The 24,317-nt window shown below is 33.3% G+C and overlaps 1 protein-coding gene across 5 annotated transcripts in view; it reads right to left on the reverse strand.

The window, feature by feature from the left end:
- The window catches only part of LOC101888096 (paired box protein Pax-6), a 217,730-nt gene that overhangs the window by 188,202 nt on the left and 5,211 nt on the right, over window positions 1-24,317 (reverse strand). For 2 of the 5 annotated variants that reach the window (XM_059131819.1, XM_059131816.1), the window contains exon 1: window positions 9,741-10,519. The exons of 1 other annotated variant lie outside the window; for it this stretch is intronic. In XM_059131819.1, coding sequence (XP_058987802.1) covers window positions 9,741-9,909 — 169 coding nt within the window. In that variant the 5' untranslated portion in view covers window positions 9,910-10,519. Of the gene's footprint in view, window positions 1-9,740; window positions 10,520-24,317 lie in introns of those variants that run through there. 2 more of the 5 variants (XM_059131811.1, XM_059131817.1) reach the window with 2 other exon arrangements.

Here is a 24,317-nt window from a genome sequence, read left to right on the forward strand (position 1 = left end):
ATTGAAATTGGGGATACATAGCGTGTTTGGTGCATCAAATGCTTGAAATCGGCCGAAAATATATATGGGAGCTATATCCAAATCTGAACCGATTACAATATAATTTGGCAAACTTATTTTTGTTCCAAATTCCGTTACGTATTCCAAATTTGGAGACTGTATCTTCAACCAATCAATAGATATGTGCATATAAAATCTAAATTTTTGGGAGGTACCTCCGATTCTGATGCTATATCTCCAGTTCCAAGTGGAAATTCAAAAATGTATATAGCCTATGTTACTTTCAGGCGATGTTGCAGTAAATATGGAAATTTTCAGGAAAATCTATTCAGCGGTTTTCGAGTCCATAAATTACAAACAAACAAACAAACAAACATACAAACATTTTCCTCTTTTATAGATATAGATAGAAGAAGAAGATATATATATATTATATATATATATATATATATATATATATATATATATATATATATATATATATATATATATATATAAATCCTTATATTTGCCAAATAATGACACAAATTGACATAGGATTTTACACTGGTAAAATGTAAATATCTTACAACACGATCTTCTTAAATTTACGAATGCATAATTACTTTTAATTTGGAAAATATTGCTAAGACTTTTATAATGCTGATAATTGAGGTTTGAAAATTTAATTAAATTCGATGAAATAACGTATATAAAAATGTACGGGTGAATAAGAAATAAATCCTAAAGTGGACTTATATTGTAATTTTTTGACAAAAAAATTTACCATCGTTCTCCACTAATAAACAGACGTTGTTTTTATAAAAACAACAATAAATAACGGTAAATTCTTCCGAACCCTTAAAAGTAAGCTTAACTCACATGTAATGTTATACGGGGACTATGCGCTATCGTCCGTAATTACACTTGGGAAATTTTTCGGGTCAAACGTTTTTAGGGTCCATTTTATATAGCTCAAACATACACAAAGGGCCTCAAATGTTTTGCTCTATACTCCGCAAAAATTACGATAGAGTTTTAAATTTGATGCAATCCTAGGGAAGAATCATTTGTACAAAATATGTATCAGGTCGGTCTGTATTGTGATATAGCAACAACCAATATAGTGCAACATCCAACATGGGTTGGGAAATTCTGTACAGTATTTGGTTATTAGATCAATATCCCAAAAGGATTTTGGTTTCCCTAGCCAAACTTGTTTAGGGTCCATAATAAAGCCTTAACCATACACAAAGGATCTCTAATATTTTTCTTTATACTTCGCAATATTTGCGATAGAGTTTTAAGTTTGATACGGTCCTCTATGTTACATGTAGAATCATTTGTACAAAATATGGGTCATATCGGTCTACGATTTGATATAGCCCCCATGTAAGGGTATACCACGATTTTAAGTATTTTTTTTATATGTTAGCCATATTTTCAAAGCTAATAATAATAATGTGAGCTTTTGGAAAAAGAAAACGTCTTTTCGACAAATTATAAGATGAAGATATAATTTTTCGAAAATTTTTGAATTAGCAACCTCCTGATTTTACCTATTTCGAGGGTCTTGAAGACGTTTTCCAATCAATTTGGCTAAAAACGTGTATTTAGGCATCTTTGGAAGTAGAGAATCATCTTACAGAAGCATTTCAATACATGTACATTATTTGTTGTAGTCCCCATTCGATTCGATGATTTTATCCGATTGGCAGACAAATAGATGGACATTGTTTAATCATCATTGAATTTTACTATGATAAAACGTAGACTTAATGGGAACTCTAACGTACAATTTGGGGTGCTAGTAATAAGGTGAGGTAATGGGCGTAAAAGAGTAATTAACGTCGACTATTGTGAAATAATTCTGACCTCAATTGTGAGTCTGATATTAGACATTATTTGCATAATAAACCTGAAACCATGGGAGCTATATACAAATCTGAGCCGTTCTCGATAAAATTTGGTAGAGGTATTTCCAAACTTTATAACATATCTGGTACCAAATATCATTTTTGTCGAATACATATTGCGAATGTGAGGGACTTAAACACCAAATCGGATGAAACATATATATGGGAGCTATAGCTATATCTGAACCGATTTTCACCAAATTTAATATACTTGCTTTTAGACTGAATTCGGTCGGATATGCCAAAAATCATGTCATTTGAACTGATATGGGCTATTTGGTGCACAATTAACCCGAAATTATATATATATGGGAGCTATACCCAAATCTCAACCAACCTTGACAAAATTTGATACCCTTATTTCAGAGCTGTATCTGATATCTGGTACCAAAGATCATTGTTGTGGAATGCATATTACGCATATGAGGGACATAAAACCGCAAACCAAATTAATTTTACTGGCTTCTCGTCTGAATTCGGTGGGATGTACCAAAATACAGGTCATTTGGACTTATATTAGCCATTTGGTACACAATTAATTCGAAATCGGTTGAAGATATATGGGAGCTATATCTAAATCTGATCCGATTATCACCAATTTCAATAAGGTTCGTCCTTTAGCCAAACAAATAATGTTTGCAAAATGTAATCTCAAATGGTTAATAAATTTTATTCGCAAGAATACATGGACGGACGGACAGATTGACTTACATGCATAAATCGACTCAGAATGTTATTCTATGAAGATTCTCAAAAGTAACTATGGGTCTATCTCGCTTCCTTCTCCATCTTACAAGCAAATGCACAGAGACATAATACCCTTAACACTATTTGGAGTATGGTATTAAAAATTAAATATTTAATTCGTGTAGAAATATATTTCCGTACTTAATACAGTTTTCAAGATATGAGTATAGTGATGATAAATTTGTGCCATTTAATATGCTTATAACGTCGTCTTCATTCATTTTATTTTTTTATTAAATATTTCTTTCTGTAAACTTTAAACACTGAGCAAAAACCTATAAAGTGGAAGTTATTTTCAGCCTGGTTTATATTACATATAGAACAGATTCCATCGGTATTCGCTTTAAAGACCAGCTTCCAGCTATTATGATTAGACTGGTTTCAAGTGATGAACATTTTGCAGTAGGTTTTGGGATCGCACTATAATCTAGAAGAGAGTATAAGTCATGGAGCTGAGAATTTGGCGCTGTTAGTTCAAAATCAATTCTTCCTTTGGAGTGTAAACATAGTGGAATACTATTTTGGGATGTATACAATTTATGTCTCGGCATAAGGTTGTCCATTAGCCCAAATACATTCAATTCTATGATATGTTCAGCCAAAATTCTTGGATGTTGATTTGAATGCAATTGCAGGACTTCTTTAATATAACTAAAATTTATTTTGAGAGTAGAAGAAAATAGGGAATATAGAGCAGTTTCCAAATACAACATGTATTTCGGTGTGTTCTTAGGCAGGCATAACATTTTCTTGAAAAAAAAATCGAAACAGCATTTCCACATCTTTGAGCTTTTGATAATCACGAACTTGAGAGCCATAACACAATATTGGTTTCAAATATTTTAAACTTTTTAGGCTTTTGATTTATTCTGACCATTATATATTTATAATTTATAGCCATTTTTGATGCCAGTTCTAAATATCATTATTTTGGACTTTAGGAGTTTATCTTTTAGGCTCCATTTCTGACACTAGTCTTGCAGTAGCTCAGTAATTTTCTGTAAACCTTTAGGAGGATCTGATAGCAAACCAATGTCATCTGCATATAGAAGAATTTTAATATTTGTTTTGGCAACATTAACACCCTAAGGAAGTAAGTCTGGAAGGTCATTCAGATATAGGGTAAAGAAAACAGGACTTAATATACACCCTTGCCCCATATATCCCATATATATTCTTCATCCGATTTGTTAAATTTCTCCTCTACAGTCGTAAAATGCACTCCGTAACAACGATATTCGGAGAAGTATATTAAATACAGCTCAGAAATAATTCTGCCAAATGTTATCGAGATCAGATCAGATTTGGATATAGCTCCCATTTGGCAATTATATGGGCCCGAGTTGAATGGATTTTGGCAGAAAAAAAACGAATTAACCTGGCAGAAGAGTATCAAATTTGGTTTTTGTCAATCTTTATATATAAAATGAAGTTATGTTAGCTACTTCGCTTATTATTCAAGAACGGCTGGCCATATTTTGGCAATTCATACCATTTCGGAATGGTTACTTGGAACAAAGAACACGATACAATACAAAATGGTGACCTTTCCTAACTAGAACTGTAATTTAGGACCTACATGGTGCTGCTGCTAAAAATGTGAAATGAAGGGGCACTGTAATATGCGGACTATACAAAACATAAGGATTCATATCCTCCGAAAATTCTTCCGAACCCTTAGAGATACCTTAAACTGCAGGCACCAGTGTAGGGGATCTATGCGCTATAGTGAGTAATTAATATAATTAAATTCTAAGTGAATAGTTTTCGGTTAATAGATAAAAATCCCAAAAGGATTTTGTGTTGACAGGCCAAACTTTTTCAGGCCCCTCATATATGTCCTTAACCACACACAAAGGGTCACAAATATTTTGCTCTATACACGGCAAAAATTACGATAGAATTTTATATTTGATGCAGTCCTATGGGTTACAATTGTTCAAACTATAGGTCAGTTCTGTATACGTTTTAATATATTCCCCTTATAAGAATTAAGTCATATTTTTATACCCTCCACCATACTATGGACGGTATATTAACTTTGTCATTCCGTTTGTAACTCCTCGAAATACTCATGTCAGACCCAAGAAAGTATATATCTTCTTGATCAGCCTAAAATTCTAAGTCGATTTAGCGATGTCCGTCTGTCTGTCTGTCTGTCTGTCTATTGTAACCACGCTATCGTTCGAATGAATTGAGATAGAAGGCTAAAATTTTGCACACATGTTTATTTTTCCAGTAGGCAGGTTAAGTTCGTAAATGGGCCATGTAGGTCTACGTTTTCGTATAGCCCCCATATAACGGTACCTCCCGATATTCGGTATTTTTGACGATTTTAGCGACATTATTCACCGGAATTGTTTCAAATTCGGTATTTGAAGTTCCAAATGGATACTACACCCTAAGACAGAAAATTGTCTGTGCAAGTCCATGTCTTCGTATAGCCCCCATATAACGGTACCCCCCGATATTCGGTATTTTGATGATTTTAACGACATAATTCACGGGAATTGTTTCAAATTTGGTACTTGAAGTTCAAAATGGATACTACACCCAAAGACAGAAAATTGTCTGTGCAGGTCCACGTCTTCGTATAGCCCCCATATAACGGTACCTCCCTATATTCGGTATTTTGATGATTTAGCGACATTAATAACCGGAATTGTTTCAAAATTGGTATTTGGAGTTCGTTATGGGAACTACAGTCTGTGACAGAAAATTGTCTGTGCTGGTCCAGGTCTTCGTATAGGCCCCATATATCAGTACCTCCCGATATTCGGTATTTTGATGATTTTAACGACATAATTCACGGGAATTGTTTCAAATTTGGTACTTAAAGTTCGTTATGGGAACTACAGTCTGTGACAGAAAATTGTCTGTGCGGTTCCAGGTCTTCGTATAGGCCTCATATATCAGTACCTCCCTATATTCGGTATTTTGACGATTTTAGGTACAATACCCACCGAAATTGTTTGAGATGTGGTATTTGAAGTTCGTAATGGATGTTACAGCCTGTGACAGAAAATTGTCTATGCTGGTCCAGGTTTTCGCACAGCTCCAATTTAACGGCACCTCCTTATATACGATATTTTGATGATTTTAGCTACATTATTCACCGTCTATTTCAAGTTTCGAATTTGAATATGGTAATGGCAATTTTATAACGGCAATATTCGGTATTTTTAAAATTTTAACAGAATTTTTAACGGATTTTATTTTTTGAAAATTTCCAAATTCGTTGCAAATGGTGGAGGGTATTAAAAGTTCGGCCCGGCGAACTTACTGCTTTTTAACTTGTTCGAACTAATTCCCTCAAATTTTGGTAATTTGAGATTTTATTTATAAGCATAGGCCCACGTTTTGGTATAGACCTCAAATGTAGGTGTCCGTTGATTTCATGTATTTCCGCGGTCTTGGCCCCGATTGATTTGGCACCATTTAGTCATCTTAGCTTCGCAAAAAAATTTCAATGGCACTGTTTCGAAGTAGCGCTCATAAAAAGGAGTGCCTTTAGGCTACTTTGGGAGTAGATAACCAGCTTACATCGGGCTATTATAAACAGTTGATAGCTTTTTAATATATTTGCTATAATATTTAGGTTTCTAACTCTTAAATTAAAACCTCTGGCTGAAAAATGAGGTCAGGTGAAACACTATAAATCGACCGGTACACATGTATTGACAATCTTGCAATGTAAATCATGCAATTTATGCACCAATGTGTATGTCGGATTCCAATGAAATTTGGAATGAGTAACGGAATTTGGTACAAAAATAAATTTGTCGAGTTAAGTTACATATATTGAAATCACTTCAGATTATATATTAGACTAGCTGAACCCGGTGCGCTTCGCTACCCCTTTTGATTTTATATGCATTCAAAATTTTATTTACGAATATATGTTGGATAAAGAAAAACAAATTTAAAAATTAAAAAAAAAAAAAAATATTGCACTAATTTAATGCGTTAATAAACAAAATCATTACAAAAGCAGTAACATGACATGCATACACGAAGGGTTTGTCATTTGGATTTATTTATTTCATAGCAAATACCAAGCGTGCAGGAAACTGCAATTTTTTTAAGTAGAGTGGCATTTCTATTGGTATTAGTGAATTCGAGATAGCAACATACTTCGCCGTAATAAGCGTATTTCAAATCAATTGTTGTGTTGTATTTTAGTGTTAGCCTAAGGCGTTGTGGGTCAATGGTTATTAAAATCATATCCCAATCTGATCTGATTTAAATATAATTTAAAAAAAAAAATTACTTTTACACCAAACTCCGCCACACCTTTCATATTTCATTGAAATTGGTGCGTCAAATATGTGAAATCGGCCGAGAACATATATATGGGAGCTATATCCAAATCTTCACTAATTTCCAATTAATTTATCACATTTATTATTATAACCAAATTCCGCCACACATTCTGAATTTCATTGGAATCGGTCATATATATCGTGTTTGGTGCAAAATTCTGGTGCCAGATTTTGTCTCTCTCTCTTTGGGTGCATCAAATATGTGAAATCGACTGAGTATATATATGGGAGCTATAATCACATCTGAGCGTATTTGAATATAATTTGTCAAATTTATTTTTGTACCAAATTTAGCAACTCATGCCGAATTTCATTGGAATCGGAAATACGTATCGTGTTTTGTGCATCAAATATGTGAAATCGCCGGAAAACATATATGGGAGCTATATCCAAATCTGAACCGATTTTTATATAATTTGACTAATTCATTTTCTAATCAAAATCCCGTTACATATTCCAAATTTCTTTGGAATCGAACATACATATCGTGTATGGTGCCTAAAATACATGAAATCGGTCGAAAATATATATGAGAGCTATATCCAAATCTGAACCGATTTTAATATAATTTGACAAATGTATATTTGTTTTAATTTCCGCTACACATTCCAAATTTCATTGAAATTAGAGGTACATAGCGTGTTTGGTGCATCAAATACATGAAATCGGTCGAAAATATATATGGGAGCTATATCCAAATCTGAACCGATTTCAATTTAATTTGACAAATTCATTTTGGCTCCCAATTCCGTTACTTATTTTAAATTTCATTACAATTGGAAATACATGTCGTGTTTGGTCCACCAAATACATGAAATCGGCCGAAAATGTATATGGGAGCTATATCCAAATCTAAACCGATTTCAATATAATTTGGGAAATCAATTTTTTAGATGAAATCTATCACACGTTTCAAATTTCATTGAAATTGGGGATACATAGCGTGTTTGGTGCATCAAATGCTTGAAATCGGCCGAAAATATATATGGGAGCTATATCCAAATCTGAACCGATTTCAATATAATTTGACAAATTTATTTTCGGATTAAATCCCGTCACACATTCCAAATTTCATTGGAATCGAACATTCATATTGTGTTTGAGGCATCAAATGAACGAAATCGGTCGAAAATATATATGGGAGCTATATCTAAATCTGAACCGATTACAATATAATTTAGCAAATTTATTTTTGTTCCAAATTCCGTTACGTATTCCAAATTTGAAGACTGTATCTTCAACCAATCAATAGATATGTGCATATAAAATCTAAATTTTTGGGAGGTACCTCCGATTCTGATGCTATATCTCCAGTTCCAAGTGGAAAGTCAAAAATGTATATAGCCTATGTTACTTTCAGGCGATGTTGCAGTATATATGGAAATTTTCAGGAAAATCTATTCAGCGGTTTTCGAGTCCATAAATTACAAACAAACAAACAAACAAACAAACAAACATACAAACATTTTCCTCTTTTATAGATATAGAAGATATATAGTTTCGGCTGATTTCGTGTATTTGATGCAACAAATACGCTATGTATCTACAATTTCAATGAAACATCGATTGGGTCTAAAAATTTATTTGTCAAATTATTTTGAAATCGTTTGGAATTTTGATATGGCTCATTTATTTGATGTATCAAACACGTTGTGTACTTCAAATTTTTATAAAATATGGAATGAGTTTAAAGTGCTCCAATGATACAAAATCATAATTTGAGATGAGTGACAATAGCCCTAGGAAATGAAAAAGAAAAGCAGCCACGAAATAAATAACACTTTCATCCCACTTCTGTAGATTAACCAAATATATTTAAAAATTAGTAGATTGTGTGTTTCCCAATATTGAAAACAATAGTCAGTGGTTATGTGAACATAACATAAACAGTAGCATTCTAAATAGAATTACAGGAAATGCATTCCTAAATTCTTTGGATCTGTCAGACTTTATCAAGTACTCAAAGTTGTTTTTCCTATTATTTTATTAAAAAAATAAATCCACACCTATACAATCGTACAAAGCTAACAGTAAAATATTACGGGGAAATAAGTAGGTTCAGATGTATTGCTACCTCGAACCCCCAATTTCGACAGAAATGTTGGACTAAATTTGGTAGATCCTTATTTTTTCCTGGTCAGGTGTACGTGGCATGTTCAAGTGTTAGTAGAAAAAGAAAATTCTTGAATTTGTTTTATTTTTATTAAAAAACACACAACATTCGTATAAAAAAATTGTAAAAGCCTATAAAATCAAAAGGGGTAGCGAAGTGTATTCAGCTATATAACATGAAAAGGGTTTTTGAAACATTTTGAACCATAGACAAACAGAGGTATGGACGCAAAACTCGACAACAAAAAAACAAGTATTATTCGACGCATTATGCATTTATTAGCAATCGAAAAAAGAGCCGCGCTGTCGAATCTCTCAATTTGAACATATTCAGTGAGAGCTTTTCTTCGCATATATCTGTATTTGTCTATGTCTAAAATTATTGTCTTCCTTACTGCCGACAATACGGAAGTGGTACCGACAACAAATCACTAGTGTTCTTAATTTGAAAAATTTATCAAATAAAATTAAAATCGTTCTTCTTTTATCTAAAAATATACAGAATATCAATTTGCTGTAACTTAATGTGGAAATCCTTGAAGAGCAGTTCTACTGGCACGCTCACTCTATTCAGTTTAGCAGTTAGTATTTCAGAGAACCGAAACGCCGTCGGATCCTAGCAGTTATCATTTTACATATTTATTAACAAAAAAGTTGCAATTACCTGAAGAAGGGAGAGGGATGGGCACCGACGGTAATGTAGCTGTACTTAATGTACTTATACCGGCCAGTGAAACATTTGGATTAACCAAATTCACTGCTTCGCAGCTACTACCGTTGGAATTACCACCACTAGTTAAGTTAACAGCTGTATGTCGTGGAGGAGATTCCATACTCCACAGAGCGGGAAACTCACTTTTATCAGACGAACTTTCAGCAGTCAACGCGCCGAGAATACATATGTACAGTATAAGGCCTTTTCCTATTAACAATATATGTGCACACGTATGTAACTGCAAGAGCACTGGTATATGTTATCAAATGGACCAAATTTAATTTTAAACCGAAACAATTCGAATTAGCTTAATTATTTAAATAATTTCGCAGCAGCTGTTTAGACTATAATTCGATAATTTATTTGGTTCGGATGTTTACGCTCCATATAAAGTGTACGAATACTCTTATTTCGTTTTCACGTTCCACACAACCTATCAAAGTATGTTCCAATTTATGAATGTGTGCATGCATGTACAACGTTTTTGCAATCGCATCAGATAAGCACGCCTGTCTGATCTCTGTCGGCTTGTCTATCTACTTTGGTTGTCACTTCAATGTCAGTGGGAGGAAGCTACGCTTAAATTGACTTGCCACAAAGTTTACGATTACAGAGAAACGATCGAAATGCCGACGCTTTTGTAAAGCTGCGCTTGTTCCGAGCAAAACGGCAACCGCGTTAATTCGAAACACATACACGACGATAACTGAATGCGGCGACGAGAGAAGTGCTTAATTGCTGTTTTGTTGATGCTCAACACAAAAACTCATCCCCAATCAATGAACTCACACACAGCTATACAACACGTTTAAGTTTCAACGGTTGAGCTGGGTGGTGTCATGGTGCGTGTTTGCTACTTCGTGTGCTGTTGGATTTGTGTTGTATTACTGGAGAACCGACAATTACGATGGAGCATGACATACACACACATACATATACATATATACACTCCCTGAAATCGCACTGCATTTGAGTGTGAAAGATGAGTGGGAGAGCGACGTGAGTGCTTCTATTGAGTGGTTTCAGGAGTTACCACAGGTTCCCATATCGAGACATCGCTTGTGTCAACATATAAGGCCAAATTGGCTACTGTGGACACGTTAAATTCCATTGTGTGGATGTGTGCACACGTAAATTTCTTTTGTTGTAATAACGAACGCAAACAAAAAATACCCAACTCGTAATGAAAAAAAATGGAAATTGAATAAAGGTAGCGAACGAATGTGTAATAATTACCAGTTATTCTGGTTTCCATATCATTCTGAGCTATGCAGTTGCTTTAGTATTCATACATGTATGTATGTATGTATGTATGAATGTATAAGTATATCTGTTACTACACTAATAAAAACAACATACATTTGTCAGTATTGTTGTGTGTGTTTTGTCTGAATTGCCGATTTAATGTTTATTTTTTATATTTTTCACATAGATACACGAGATACAGTGCTGCCAACACGGATTATTTTAACATTTAAAATGAAACTACTTTTGGAAACTCGTCTACAAATTTTTGTTTTCTCGGAATTAAGTTTAGAAAACATTTTCAATATCTCCATTTAATGTAGTTAGCAAAGCTTAAAAAGATATTTGACCCGACTACCCCTTAAGAAGGTAATGTAAACAAACTACCTTTTGCATTACAAGTAAATCAATAACATATATACGGAATGAAGTATTACAAATGAGTTTTAGAAGCTAATTTACAGGATAATACATACATAGATGATCTCCATTTTAGTAAATAGGATTTACAATAAAACAGATAAAGGCCAGTAGAGAAATGTGGGCCGACTTTATGATACCTTACACCACCACGCATATTTAGTAGAACTACCCGTAAAAAAATGTATATATTTGGTATTTGATCGTTTTAAATGTGTATTATGGCTTTAGAGCAGTTAAACCGAAAGGATCTAATATATTTGCGATATATCCTACTGTGAATCGATTGCCACCAAATTCGACGGGGCTGTTGTACCTCACGTCTTTGAGAACACTAAAATTAAAACATAATCGGATCTAAAGCATAACTAAAGCCACTTTTTATCAAATCCATTCTATTTGAGCTGATATGCACTATCAAAATCTGAACCGATCTCTAAAATTATGTAATTAAAAATGGATTTCTGAGCTGTATGAGATAAATGGTACGAATGTAAGGGACTTAAACCATATACAAATAAAGGTATAGACTAAAAAGCTTTAAAATTTACCACTTCCGGCAGATGTCACTATGGTTGATCTTGGGTAAGTTAAGTCACTCAGGGCTAGTGAAGTCACTCGACTTCGAAAACAATTTATTCATTTTTCTGCTATTTAAGTTCTATATTTTTATATTTCATGCCATAGTTGGGTAATGTAAATGTAAGCCAAGTCACTGTTTGATTTTCAATTGATAAATAATAATAAATCATAAAAATATTCAATATTTTGTATTTTGAGAGAATTGAGTGAGTCTACTGAGCCTCTCTCACAACATGAACGACATCTATTGAAGCACTTTTTTCAGAGATAACAGATGAGACAACTTTTAGTCTATACCTTTGTTTGTCTATGCCTTAACACCAAATCGGATGAAACATATGTATTTGAAGTACTTGCTTCTAGAATGAATTCGGTTCGGACAGGTATTACACATATGGCGCTCACTATAATCTAAAGACTACAAATCATACTGGAATCCAAACTTGACAAAACTATTATTTTTAAATTTTATGCATTTATTGGGTAAGTGGAACTATACGAATAATATCACTTCAGAAGATGATAAGCTATGAGCAAAAAAATCAATATTTTACCATGTCCACTTTAATTAACTTCATTTAATTGACTCGATTTCTTGAAAACTGAAATTGCAGGCGGATTGCATTGAAGTGTAGTATCAAAGTGTGTGGAGGCGAACCTGAATAGATGATTTCGAACTAATTTAACGCGGTCACACCAAAGTTATAGAATAATTACTTTTTTTTTAAATCGCAAAAAAGTCTCGAAAAAATTTAGAAATTCTAAAATCGGGAAAAAAAATCGAGAAACATTTTTCCATGGAATTGTATTTCAAAATAATAGTACATTCTGTTGACAAACTTTGTAAGGACCTTTAAACATTTGCTGTAAAAAATCTGCGAAGAAGTTGAAATTTTTTTTTTTTTCATTTTGTTTTTTGCTTTATATAATGTACGATTTTTTTTATATAATGTTCGATTTTTTTCAATTTGGCTTATCATATTTAATTCAATGAATTTTTTGCCAACAAGTTTGACTAGGGAACCCAAAACGCTGTTGGGATATTGGGATATATATAGAACTTAAAATTGAAAAAATTTCATGCAATACATAATATTATAAAAAAAAAACAAAAAAAAATAAAAATAAACGTACATTTTTATGGGCGTATTTTTCTCTATTTTTTATCCAGCTTTTCTTGAGTTATATATAACATATGTCGATCCTACTTGTAAAAAAATCATACATGTTTTAAATTCTTCGATTTTTCACCTTCATTACGCCGTCCCTTTCATTACACCGTTTATCATAGCTTATTTATTCCAAAAAGAGATAATCTATAACATGTGAAATCTAGGGTTTATCATAGTCGGCAATGTCCGACAATATCCTTTATATACTTGTTTTTTCGGCTATATCTACTAAACGATTCTATGTTCTTATGAACAATGTTCATTCTCTTTAGGTCATGAAAAGATACAAATGTTCTGCGTTGTATTCATTTGTCTGTTACAAACAAATACGTAATATACTGTACCACAGGTGAGGTAGCGCATAAAAATACATACATTGGCATTAATTGAAAGAACTATACTCTTTTACACACAACTGAAACATATGTATTTATATGAGAGTTACCAAAATGCGTCGGGCGTACAAAATTTCAATGTTCAACATTTTCAAAAAATTAAAACAAGTCCTTTCTTTGTGTTGAAAACAGAAATGAAATCTACACAAAAGATTTTTCAATTTTTAAAACATTTTAATTTGTAGTTTATAAAATATGGACCTAGCGTATTTGGGTAACACGGACGTGCAAAACGTCTTACCATGGTGGAGAAGTTGAATTTTTGTGTACGCTACGTCGAATTGTAGGTAACGCTGTAAGGGGCTTACAAAAAATTCAGCCAGTCGGAAGTTCAGCCACATTAAAGTTGGCAGCACTGATCATGAGCGTTAATATGGTGTTGCTGCTGCCCCTTATAGCAACATGAATGATGACCATCCGAAGGAGGAGGAAAATTAATTTTCCGTTGCTTTGTTGTGTTGTCAACGTTGTTGTGATAATTGATTTCGACTACCGACGTTATAAATGGACGAAATGCAATTAACTCGTAACAGTGCGATTGTGTGTGTACTCTAATACCAAGGCATATACATTACGCGACCAAATATGCTTTAATTATGATCGATCGGCATTGTTTGGAATCAAACAAGACCCCCTACGGCTCACCCTTGACTTGAATTTGGACGGTAATTAGGAAGCTTTTAGGATGCGGTTTTCTACATTTAGTGTCTTCATAACTGTATTAAATATACATAAGTGCATGTACATAGCTACAAGTTATGCTCAATCATATTTATATTGATTAATGATCAGTTTAAACGAACAACGAAGTTATAGTTTCCAATTAATTTCAAGAGCCGAAGATCGGCCATCATTATTGAGGCCAATTTCCCGTATAACTAAAAAAAAGTAATACTACACCATCGAAAAAATATTACAATATAATTTTAGCGCTTGTTTCGAAATATATTTCAATAAAAAAGAAGAACTTAAAACAAACACCTTGACTATTCCTCCTAAAAGAATTAAATACGATCATCATTTTTGGGTACAACAATTTTTTGTTAAAGGAACTTATGGTCTGTCGCATCTTTCCGACACACGGACTAGCATTTTCATTCATAAGTAAATAACTCTTAGTTGTTTTTCAGGACCTGCGTTACTTTAACTCCGTTACCGTACACAAAACCGGTTCAGATATAGCTACAGCTCCGACCGATTTGTTATTTTTGTTACCCCCACAGTCGTAATATGCACTCTCATACCCGTAAAATGCTCTCCACAACAACGATAGTTGAGCCCTGCTATCAAATACAGCTTAAAAATACCACAGCTAACTTTTATAGAGATATATATATATCTCTCTCCCTATATATATATTTATCCGATTTGACGATTGTTGTGCCTGAAAAGCGTAATATCAGTTCAAATAGGATGGATTTTGATGAAAATCGGTTCAGACACAAATGCTTCCTTCAAATTTAGAAACGATCATAGTTGATATGATTTGTTATGGACAGCTCAACTAGATATTCAAAATGGTGTAGCTAATCATAAAGTGGGCCCACCCGATTTTTAGCCTTTCTTTACTGGTTTCTGTATTGTTTTGGTGAAACCGTCAGCAAAGATTGTTTTTTTTTTATTTTCATACTTGATAAATCGCTATGCACCAAATTCTTAAGATTATTATAAAATACAAAGTTTAAAAAAACTAAAATCAATAAAATACAAAATATTCGAAGGTACAACTATATGTGTGATATAAGCAAGAATCCATTACAAACTCTACTACGTGCCATGTCCCAGACAAAAAACAAGGGATGAGGATTGGTGGCTCTTTCCCTGCCTTACCCTATGGTAAACATTACCACCGTTCTCAACTAATAAACAAACGTTGTTTTTATAAAAACAACAATAAAGGGATCAATCATATATGTGTTTGTATTTAAGTATCTATATATATATACTAGCTGAACCCGGTGCGCTTCGCTACCCCTTTTGATTTTATATATGTTCAAAATTTTATTTACGAATATATGTTGGATAAAGAAAAAACAAATTTAAAAATTAAAAAAATATTGCACTAATTTAATGCGTTAATAAACAAAATCATTACAAAAGCAGTAACATGACATGCATACACGAAGGGTTTGTCCTTTGGATTTATTTATTTCATAGCAAATACCAAGCGTGCAGGAAACTGCAATTTTTTTAAGTAGAGTGGCATTTCTATTGCTATTAGTGAATTCGAGATAGCAACATACTTCGCCGTAATAAGCGTATTTCAAATAAATTGTTGTGTTGTTTTTTAGTGTTAGCCTAAGGCGTTGTGGGTCAATGGTTCTTATTAAAATCATATCCCAATCTGATCCGATTTAAATATAATTTTAAAAAAATTACTTTTACACCAAACTCCGCCACACCTTTCATATTTCATTGAAATTGGTGCGTCAAATATGTGAAATCGGCCGAGAATATATATATATATATATATGGGAGCTATATCCAAATCTTCACTAATTTCCAATTAATTTATCACATTTATTATTATAACCAAATTCCGCCACACATTCTGAATTTCATTGGAATCGGTCATATATCGTGTTTGGTGCATAATATGTATGAAATCGGCCTCAACTGATTTCAATATAATTTGGCAATTTTTTCTGGTGCCAGATTTTGTCTCTCTCGCTTTGGGTGCATCAAATATGTGAAATCGGCTGAGTATATATATGGGAGCTATAATCACATCTGAGCGTATTTGAATATAATTTGTCAAATTTATTTTTGTACCAAATTTAGCCACTCATGCCGAATTTCGTTGGAATCGGAAATACGTATCGTGTTTTGTGCATCAAATATGTGAAATCGGCGGAAAATATATATGGGAGCTATATCCAAATCTGAACCGATTTTAATATAAATTGAATAATTTATTTTCTAATCAAAATCCCGTTACATATTCCACATTTCTTTGGAATCGAACATACATATCGTGTATGGTGCATAAAATACATGAAATCGGTCGAAAATATATATGAGAGCTATATTCAAATCTGAACCGATTTTAATATAATTTGACAAATGTATATTTGTTTTAATTTCCGCTACACATTCCAAATTTCATTGAAATTAGAGATACATAGCGTGTTTGGTGCATCAAATACATGAAATCGGTCGAAAATATATATGGGAGCTATATCCAAATCTGAACCGATTTCAATTTAATATGACAAATTCATTTTGGCTCCCAATTCCGTTACTTATTTTAAATTTCATTACAATTGGAAATACATGTCGTGTTTGGTCCATCAAATACATGAAATCGGCCGAAAATGTATATGGGAGCTATATCCAAATCTGAACCGATTTCAATATAATTTGACAAATTTATTTTCGGATTAAATCCCGTCACACATTCCAAATTTCATTGGAATAGAACATTCATATTGTGTTTGAGGCATCAAATGAACGAAATCGGTCAAAAATATATATGGGAGCTATATCTAAATCTGAACCGATTACAATATAATTTGGCAAACTTATTTTTGTTCCAAATTCCGTTACGTATTCCAAATTTGGAGACTGTATCTTCAACCAATCAATAGATATGTGCATATAAAATCTAAATTTTTGGGAGGTACCTCCGATTCTGATGCTATATCTCCAGTTCCAATTGGAAATTCAAAAATGTATATAGCCTATGTTACTTTCAGGCGATGTTGCAGTATATATGGAAATTTTCAGTAAAATCTATTCAGCGGTTTTCGAGTCCATAAATTACAAACAAACAAACAAACAAACAAACAAACAAACATACAAACATTTTCCTCTTTTATAGATATACTAGCTGAACCCGGTGCGCTTCGCTACCCCTTTTGATTTTATATGCATTCAAAATTTTATTTACGAATATATGTTGGTTAAAAAAAAAAAACAAATTTTATAATTAAAAAAAAAAATTATTGCACTACTTTAATGCGTAAATATACAAAACCATTAGAAAAACGGTAACATGATATACATACACGAAGGGTTTGTCCTTCGGATTTATTTATTTCATAGCAAATACCAAGCGTGCAGTAAACTGCAATCTTTTGAAGTTGAGTGGTATTTCTGTTGCAATTAATGAATTCAAGATAGCAACATACTTCGCCGTAATAAGCGTATTTCAAATTAATTGTTGTGTTGTTTTTTAGTGTTAGCCTAAGGCGTTGTGGGTCAATGGTTCTTATTAAAATCATATCCCAATCTGATACGATTTAAATATAATTTTAAAAAAAATACTTTTACACCAAATTCCGCCACACCTTTCATATTTCATTGAAATTGGTGCGTCAAATACGTGAAATCGGCCGAGAATATATATATGGGAGCTACATCCAAATCTTAACTAATTTCCAATTAATTTGTCACATTTATTATTGTAACCACACATATGTTAGCTATACCCAAACCTCAACTGATTTCAATAAAATTTGGCAATTTTTTCTGGTGCCAGATTTCGTCTTTCTCGCTTTGGGTGCATCAAATATGTGAAATCGGCTGAGTATATATATGGGAGCTATAATTAAATCTGAGCGTATTTGAATATAATTTGTCAAATTTATTTTTGTACCAAGTTTAGCCACTCATGCCGAATTTCATTGGAATCGGAAATACGTATCGTGTTTTGTGCATCAAATATGTGAAATCGGCGGAAAATATATATGGGAGCTATATCCAAATCTGAACCGATTTTAATATAATTTGACTAATTCATTTTCTAATCAAAATCCCGTTACATATTCCAAATTTCTTTGGAATCGAACATACATATCGTGCATGGTGCATAAAATACATGAAATCGGTCGAAAATATATATGAGAGCTATATCCAAATCTGAACCGATCTTACTATAATTTGACAAATGTATATTTGTTTTAATTTCCCCTACAGATTCCAAATTTCATTGAAATTAGAGATACATAGCGTGTTTGGTGCATCAAATACATGAAATCGGTCGAAAATATATATGGGAGCTATATCCAAATCTGAACCGATTTCAATATAATTTGAAAAATTCATTTTTGCTCCCGATTCCGTTACTTATTTTAAATTTCATTAAATTTGGACATACATATCTTATTTGGACCACCAAATACATGAAATCGGCCGAAAATATATATGGGAGCTATATCCAACTCTGAACCGATTTCAATATAATTTGGGAAATAAATTTTTTTAGATAAAATCTATCACACGTTTCAAATTTCATTGAAATTGGGGATACATAGCGTGTTTGGTGCATCAAATGCTTGAAATCGGCCGAAAATATATATGGGAGCTATATCCAAATCTGAACCGATTTCAATATAATTTGACAAATTTATTTTCGGATCAAATACAGTCACATATTCCAAATTTCATTGCAATCATAGCAAATACCAAGCGTGCAGTAAACCGCAATCTTTTGAAGTTGAGTGGCATTTCTGTTGCAATTAATGAATTCGAGATAGCAACATACTTCGCCGTAATAAGCGTATTTCAAATTAATTGTTGTGTTGTTTTTTAGTGTTAGCCTAAGGCGTTGTGGGTCAATGGTTCTTATTAAAATCATATCCCAATCTGATACGATTTAAATATAATTTTAAAAAAATTACTTTTACACCAAATTCCGCCACACCTTTCATATTTCATTGAAATTGGTGCGTCAAATACGTGAAATCGGCCGAGAATATATATATGGGAGCTGTATCCAAATCTTAACTAATTTCCAATTAATTTGTCACATTTATTATTGTAACCACACATATGTTAGCTATACCCAAACCTCAACTGATTTCAATAAAATTTGGAAATTTTTTCTGGTGCCAGATTTCGTCTTTCTCGCTTTGGGTGCATCAAATATGTGAAATCGGCTGAGTATATATATGGGAGCTATAATTAAATCTGAGCGTATTTGAATATAATTTGTCAAATTTATTTTTGTACCAAATTTAGCCACTCATGCCGAATTTCATTGGAATCGGAAATACGTATCGTGTTTTGTGCATCAAATATGTGAAATCGGCGGAAAATATATATGGGAGCTATATCCAAATCTGAACCGATTTCAATATAATTTGAAAAATTCATTTTTGCTCCCGATTCCGTTACTTATTTTAAATTTCATTAAATTTGGACATACATATCTTATTTGGTCCACCAAATACATGAAATCGGCCGAAAATATATATGGGAGCTATATCCAAATCTGAACCGATTTCAATATAATTTGGGAAATAAATTTTTTTAGATAAAATCTATCACACGTTTCAAATTTCATTGAAATTGGGGATACATAGCGTGTTTGGTGCATCAAATGCTTGAAATCGGCCGAAAATATATATGGGAGCTATATCCAAATCTGAACCGATTTCAATATAATTTGACAAATTTATTTTCGGATCAAATCCCGTCACATATTCCAAATTTCATTGGAATCGAACATTCATATTGTGTTTGAGGCTTCAAATGAACGAAATCGGTCGAAAATATATATGGGAGCTATATCCAAATCTGAACCGATTACAATATAATTTAGCAAACTTATTTTTGTTCCAAATTCCGTTACACATTCCAAATTTGTAGACTGTATCTTTAACCGATCAATAGATATGTGCATATAAAATCTAAATTTTTGGGAGGTACCTCCGATTCTGATGCTATATCTCCAGTTCCAAGTGGAAATTCAAAAATGTATATAGCCTATGTTACTTTCAGGCGATGTTGCAGTATATATGGAAATTTTCAGAAAAATCTATTCAGCAGTTTTCGAGTCCATAAATTACAAACAAACAAACAAACAAACAAACAAACAAACAAACGTACAAACATTTTCCTCTTTTATAGATATAGATATATATATATATATATATATATATATATATATATATATATATATATATATATTTATATATATATATATATATATATATATATATATATAGATTCTAAGCATATATTTACTTGTAGTACCCGAACATATTATATGTTTGAGACTGTAGCAAACATATATATGTTTGCTGCAAAATGTATTTGGAGACATATGTTAGAGAGGCAATTTTTTCCCTCTGTGTACCGGAGCACAACCCTTAAAAATATTTTAGTGATTCTGTACCGAAGCACAGCGAGAATCGTACTGTACTGCCGTCGGAGCACTAAAAAACGTAGTGTATCGCAGTCGTAGCACTACGAAATCGTAGTGTTCCGCAGTCGGAGCACTACAAAATCGTACTGTTCCGCAGTCGGAGCACTACAAAATCGTAGTGTACCACATGGCGGAACATTAAAAAAAATAATGTGCCGGTAGTGTACCACATGTATGTTGTTTACGATTTGTGAGTAAAATTAGATGTTTGATGTTTTTGATAATGCAAAAATTGCTAATTTTTGTTCAATATTAGGAAAATAAAAGCTGAATTCATTTTATTTGTCATGTATGTTTAGATTGAAGAAATTGAAGAAAGTAGAAAAATATGGGAATAGGTAGAAAGAATAAAAAAGGACCAAAACTGAAGGGTTTAACCATTGAAAATTTTTAATTTTCCGCGAAAAAGGGTATTTTAGTGGTGTATTGTAATGGGTTACTATGCAAATAATTTACCTGTTGGTTTGTGGTACCGAAAAATCAATGAATGTGGGTGTAAAACGATTTTTTAGCGTTCCGACTTCGGTACCCTACAATTTTTTAGTGTTCCCACTGCGGTACACAGTATCACTAAAATATTTTTATACCCTCCACCAAAAAAAGTATGGAGGGTATATTAAGTTCGTCATTCCGTTTGTAACTCATCGAAATAATCATTTTAGACCCAACAATGTATAAATATTCTTGATCAGCGTAAAATTCTAAGACGATTTAGCCCTGTCCGTCCGTCTGTCCGTCTGTCCGTCCGTCCGTCTGCTGTAATCACGCTACAGTCTAAACGTCTAAAAATTAAGATAGGAAGCTAAAATTTTGCACAGATCTCTCTTTTGTCTGCAGGCAGGTCAAGTTCGAAGGTGGGGTATATCGGTCCACGATATCGTATAGCCCCCATATAACGGTACCCCCGATATTTGGTATTTTGTTTATTTTATCCACATTTTTCAATGGAATTGTCTGAAATTCCACAAGAGGAGAGTCGTAGCACTACGAAATCGTAGTGTTCCGCAGTCGGAGCACTACAAAATCGTACTGTTCCGCAGTCGGAGCACTACAAAATCGTAGTGTACCACATGGCGGAACATTAAAAAAAATAATGTGCCGGTAGTGTACCACATGTATGTTGTTTACGATTTGTGAGTAAAATTAGATGTTTGATGTTTTTGATAATGCAAAAATTGCTAATTTTTGTTCAATATTAGGAAAATAAAAGCTGAATTCATTTTATTTGTCATGTATGTTTAGATTGAAGAAATTGAAGAAAGTAGAAAAATATGGGAATAGGTAGAAAGAATAAAAAAGGACCAAAACTGAAGGGTTTAACCATTGAAAATTTTTAATTTTCCGCGAAAAAGGGTATTTTAGTGGTGTATTGTAATGGGTTACTATGCAAATAATTTACCTGTTGGTTTGTGGTACCGAAAAATCAATGAATGTGGGTGTAAAACGATTTTTTAGCGTTCCGACTTCGGTACCCTACAATTTTTTAGTGTTCCCACTGCGGTACACAGTATCACTAAAATATTTTTATACCCTCCACCAAAAAAAGTATGGAGGGTATATTAAGTTCGTCATTCCGTTTGTAACTCATCGAAATAATCATTTTAGACCCAACAATGTATAAATATTCTTGATCAGCGTAAAATTCTAAGACGATTTAGCCCTGTCCGTCCGTCTGTCCGTCTGTCCGTCCGTCCGTCTGCTGTAATCACGCTACAGTCTAAACGTCTAAAAATTAAGATAGGAAGCTAAAATTTTGCACAGATCTCTCTTTTGTCTGCAGGCAGGTCAAGTTCGAAGGTGGGGTATATCGGTCCACGATATCGTATAGCCCCCATATAACGGTACCCCCGATATTTGGTATTTTGTTTATTTTATCCACATTTTTCAATGGAATTGTCTGAAATTCCACAAAAGGAGTCCCTTGTGCGCATTTTACCCCCTCAAGAAGAATTGTCAACATAGGTCCACGATATCGTATATCCCCCATATAACTGTACCCCCCGATATTCGGTATTTTGATGATGTTAGCCACATTTTTCAATGGAATTGTCTTAAAATCCACACAATTAGTTCCTTGTGAGTACTTCACCCCCTGAGAGAGAATTGTCTATACAGGTCCACGATATCGTATATCCTCCATATAACGGTACCCCCCAATATTCGGTATTTTTATGATTTTACCCACATTTTTTATCGGAATTGTCTGAAAATCCACACAAGGAGTTCGTTGTGGGTACTTTATACCTCGACAGAGAATTATCTATATAGGTCCACAATATCGTATAGCCCTTATATAACGGTACCCCCGATATTCGGTATTTTGGTGTTTTTAACCATATTTTTCAACGGAATGGTCACAAGGGGTTCTTTGTATACAAGGGGTTCTTTGTGAGCACTTTACAGAGAATTCTCTATATAGGTTAACGATAACGTATAGCCCACATATAACGGTACCCCGCGATATTCGGTATTTTGATGATTTTAGCCACATTTTCCAATCGTATTGTCTGAAAATCCACACACGGAGTTCTTTGTGAGCACTTTACCCCTGAAACGGAATTGTCTATATAGGTCCACAATATCGTATATCCCCCATATAACGGTACTCCCCTATATTCGGTATTTTGATGATTTTACCCACATTTTTCAACGGAATTGTCTAATAATCCACACAAGGAGTTCTTTGTGAGTATTTTACTCCCTGACATAGAGTTCTCTATATAGGTTAACGATATCGTATAGCCCCCACATAACGGTACCCCCGATATTCGGGATTTTGATGATTTTAGCCACATTTCCCAATGGAATTTTCTGAAAATCCACACAAGGAGTTCCTTGTGAGTACTTTACCGCCAGACATAGATTTGTTTATATAGGTCCACAATAGCGCATATCCCCCACATATCGGCACCTTCCGATATTAGGTATTTTAAAGATTTTAAATGAATTTTCAATGGATTTTATTTTTTTGAATATTTTCTAATTCGTTCCAAATGGTGGAGGGTATTCAAAGTTCGGCCCGGCCGAACTTACTGCTTTTTTACTTGTTTAGTGGTAGACTACCGCGAACATTTTTTAGTGACAGTGTCGACAGTTTGTTTTTTGTTTCATTTTTCATTGTCATTATAATCTACTACCTGGCCCAATCCGCGTAGCCGGTCCGTAGTTTTAGTCTTTAATGCACAGTTTTTAAAGCATATCAGATCTGGCTCACATAAGTGGCACATGTTTTAGTATAAATTATGACTCGGTTAAACAGAAATATGTAAGCATTTCAAAAATGTCAATATAGCTTAATGTACCGGGCGATTTATGGTGTTTCAAAAACATTGACCCTATTTTTCAGCAAGAGGTTTTCATTTGAGAGTTAAAAACCTATATTAAAAAGCATACATCAACTGTTAATAATAGCCCCATGTAAGATGGTTCTCTACCCCCAAAGTAGCCAACTTTTAAGCCAAATCGATTCGAAAATATAATCAAAACTCTCGAATTAGGTAAAATCAGGAGGTACTTTTATATGGGCGCTACTCCGAAACATTGACATTGAAAATTTCCGCGT

The sequence above is a fragment of the Musca domestica genome, unplaced genomic scaffold (assembly GCF_030504385.1).
Source record: "Musca domestica strain aabys unplaced genomic scaffold, Musca_domestica.polishedcontigs.V.1.1 9, whole genome shotgun sequence".
Lineage (NCBI taxonomy): Eukaryota > Metazoa > Arthropoda > Insecta > Diptera > Muscidae > Musca > Musca domestica.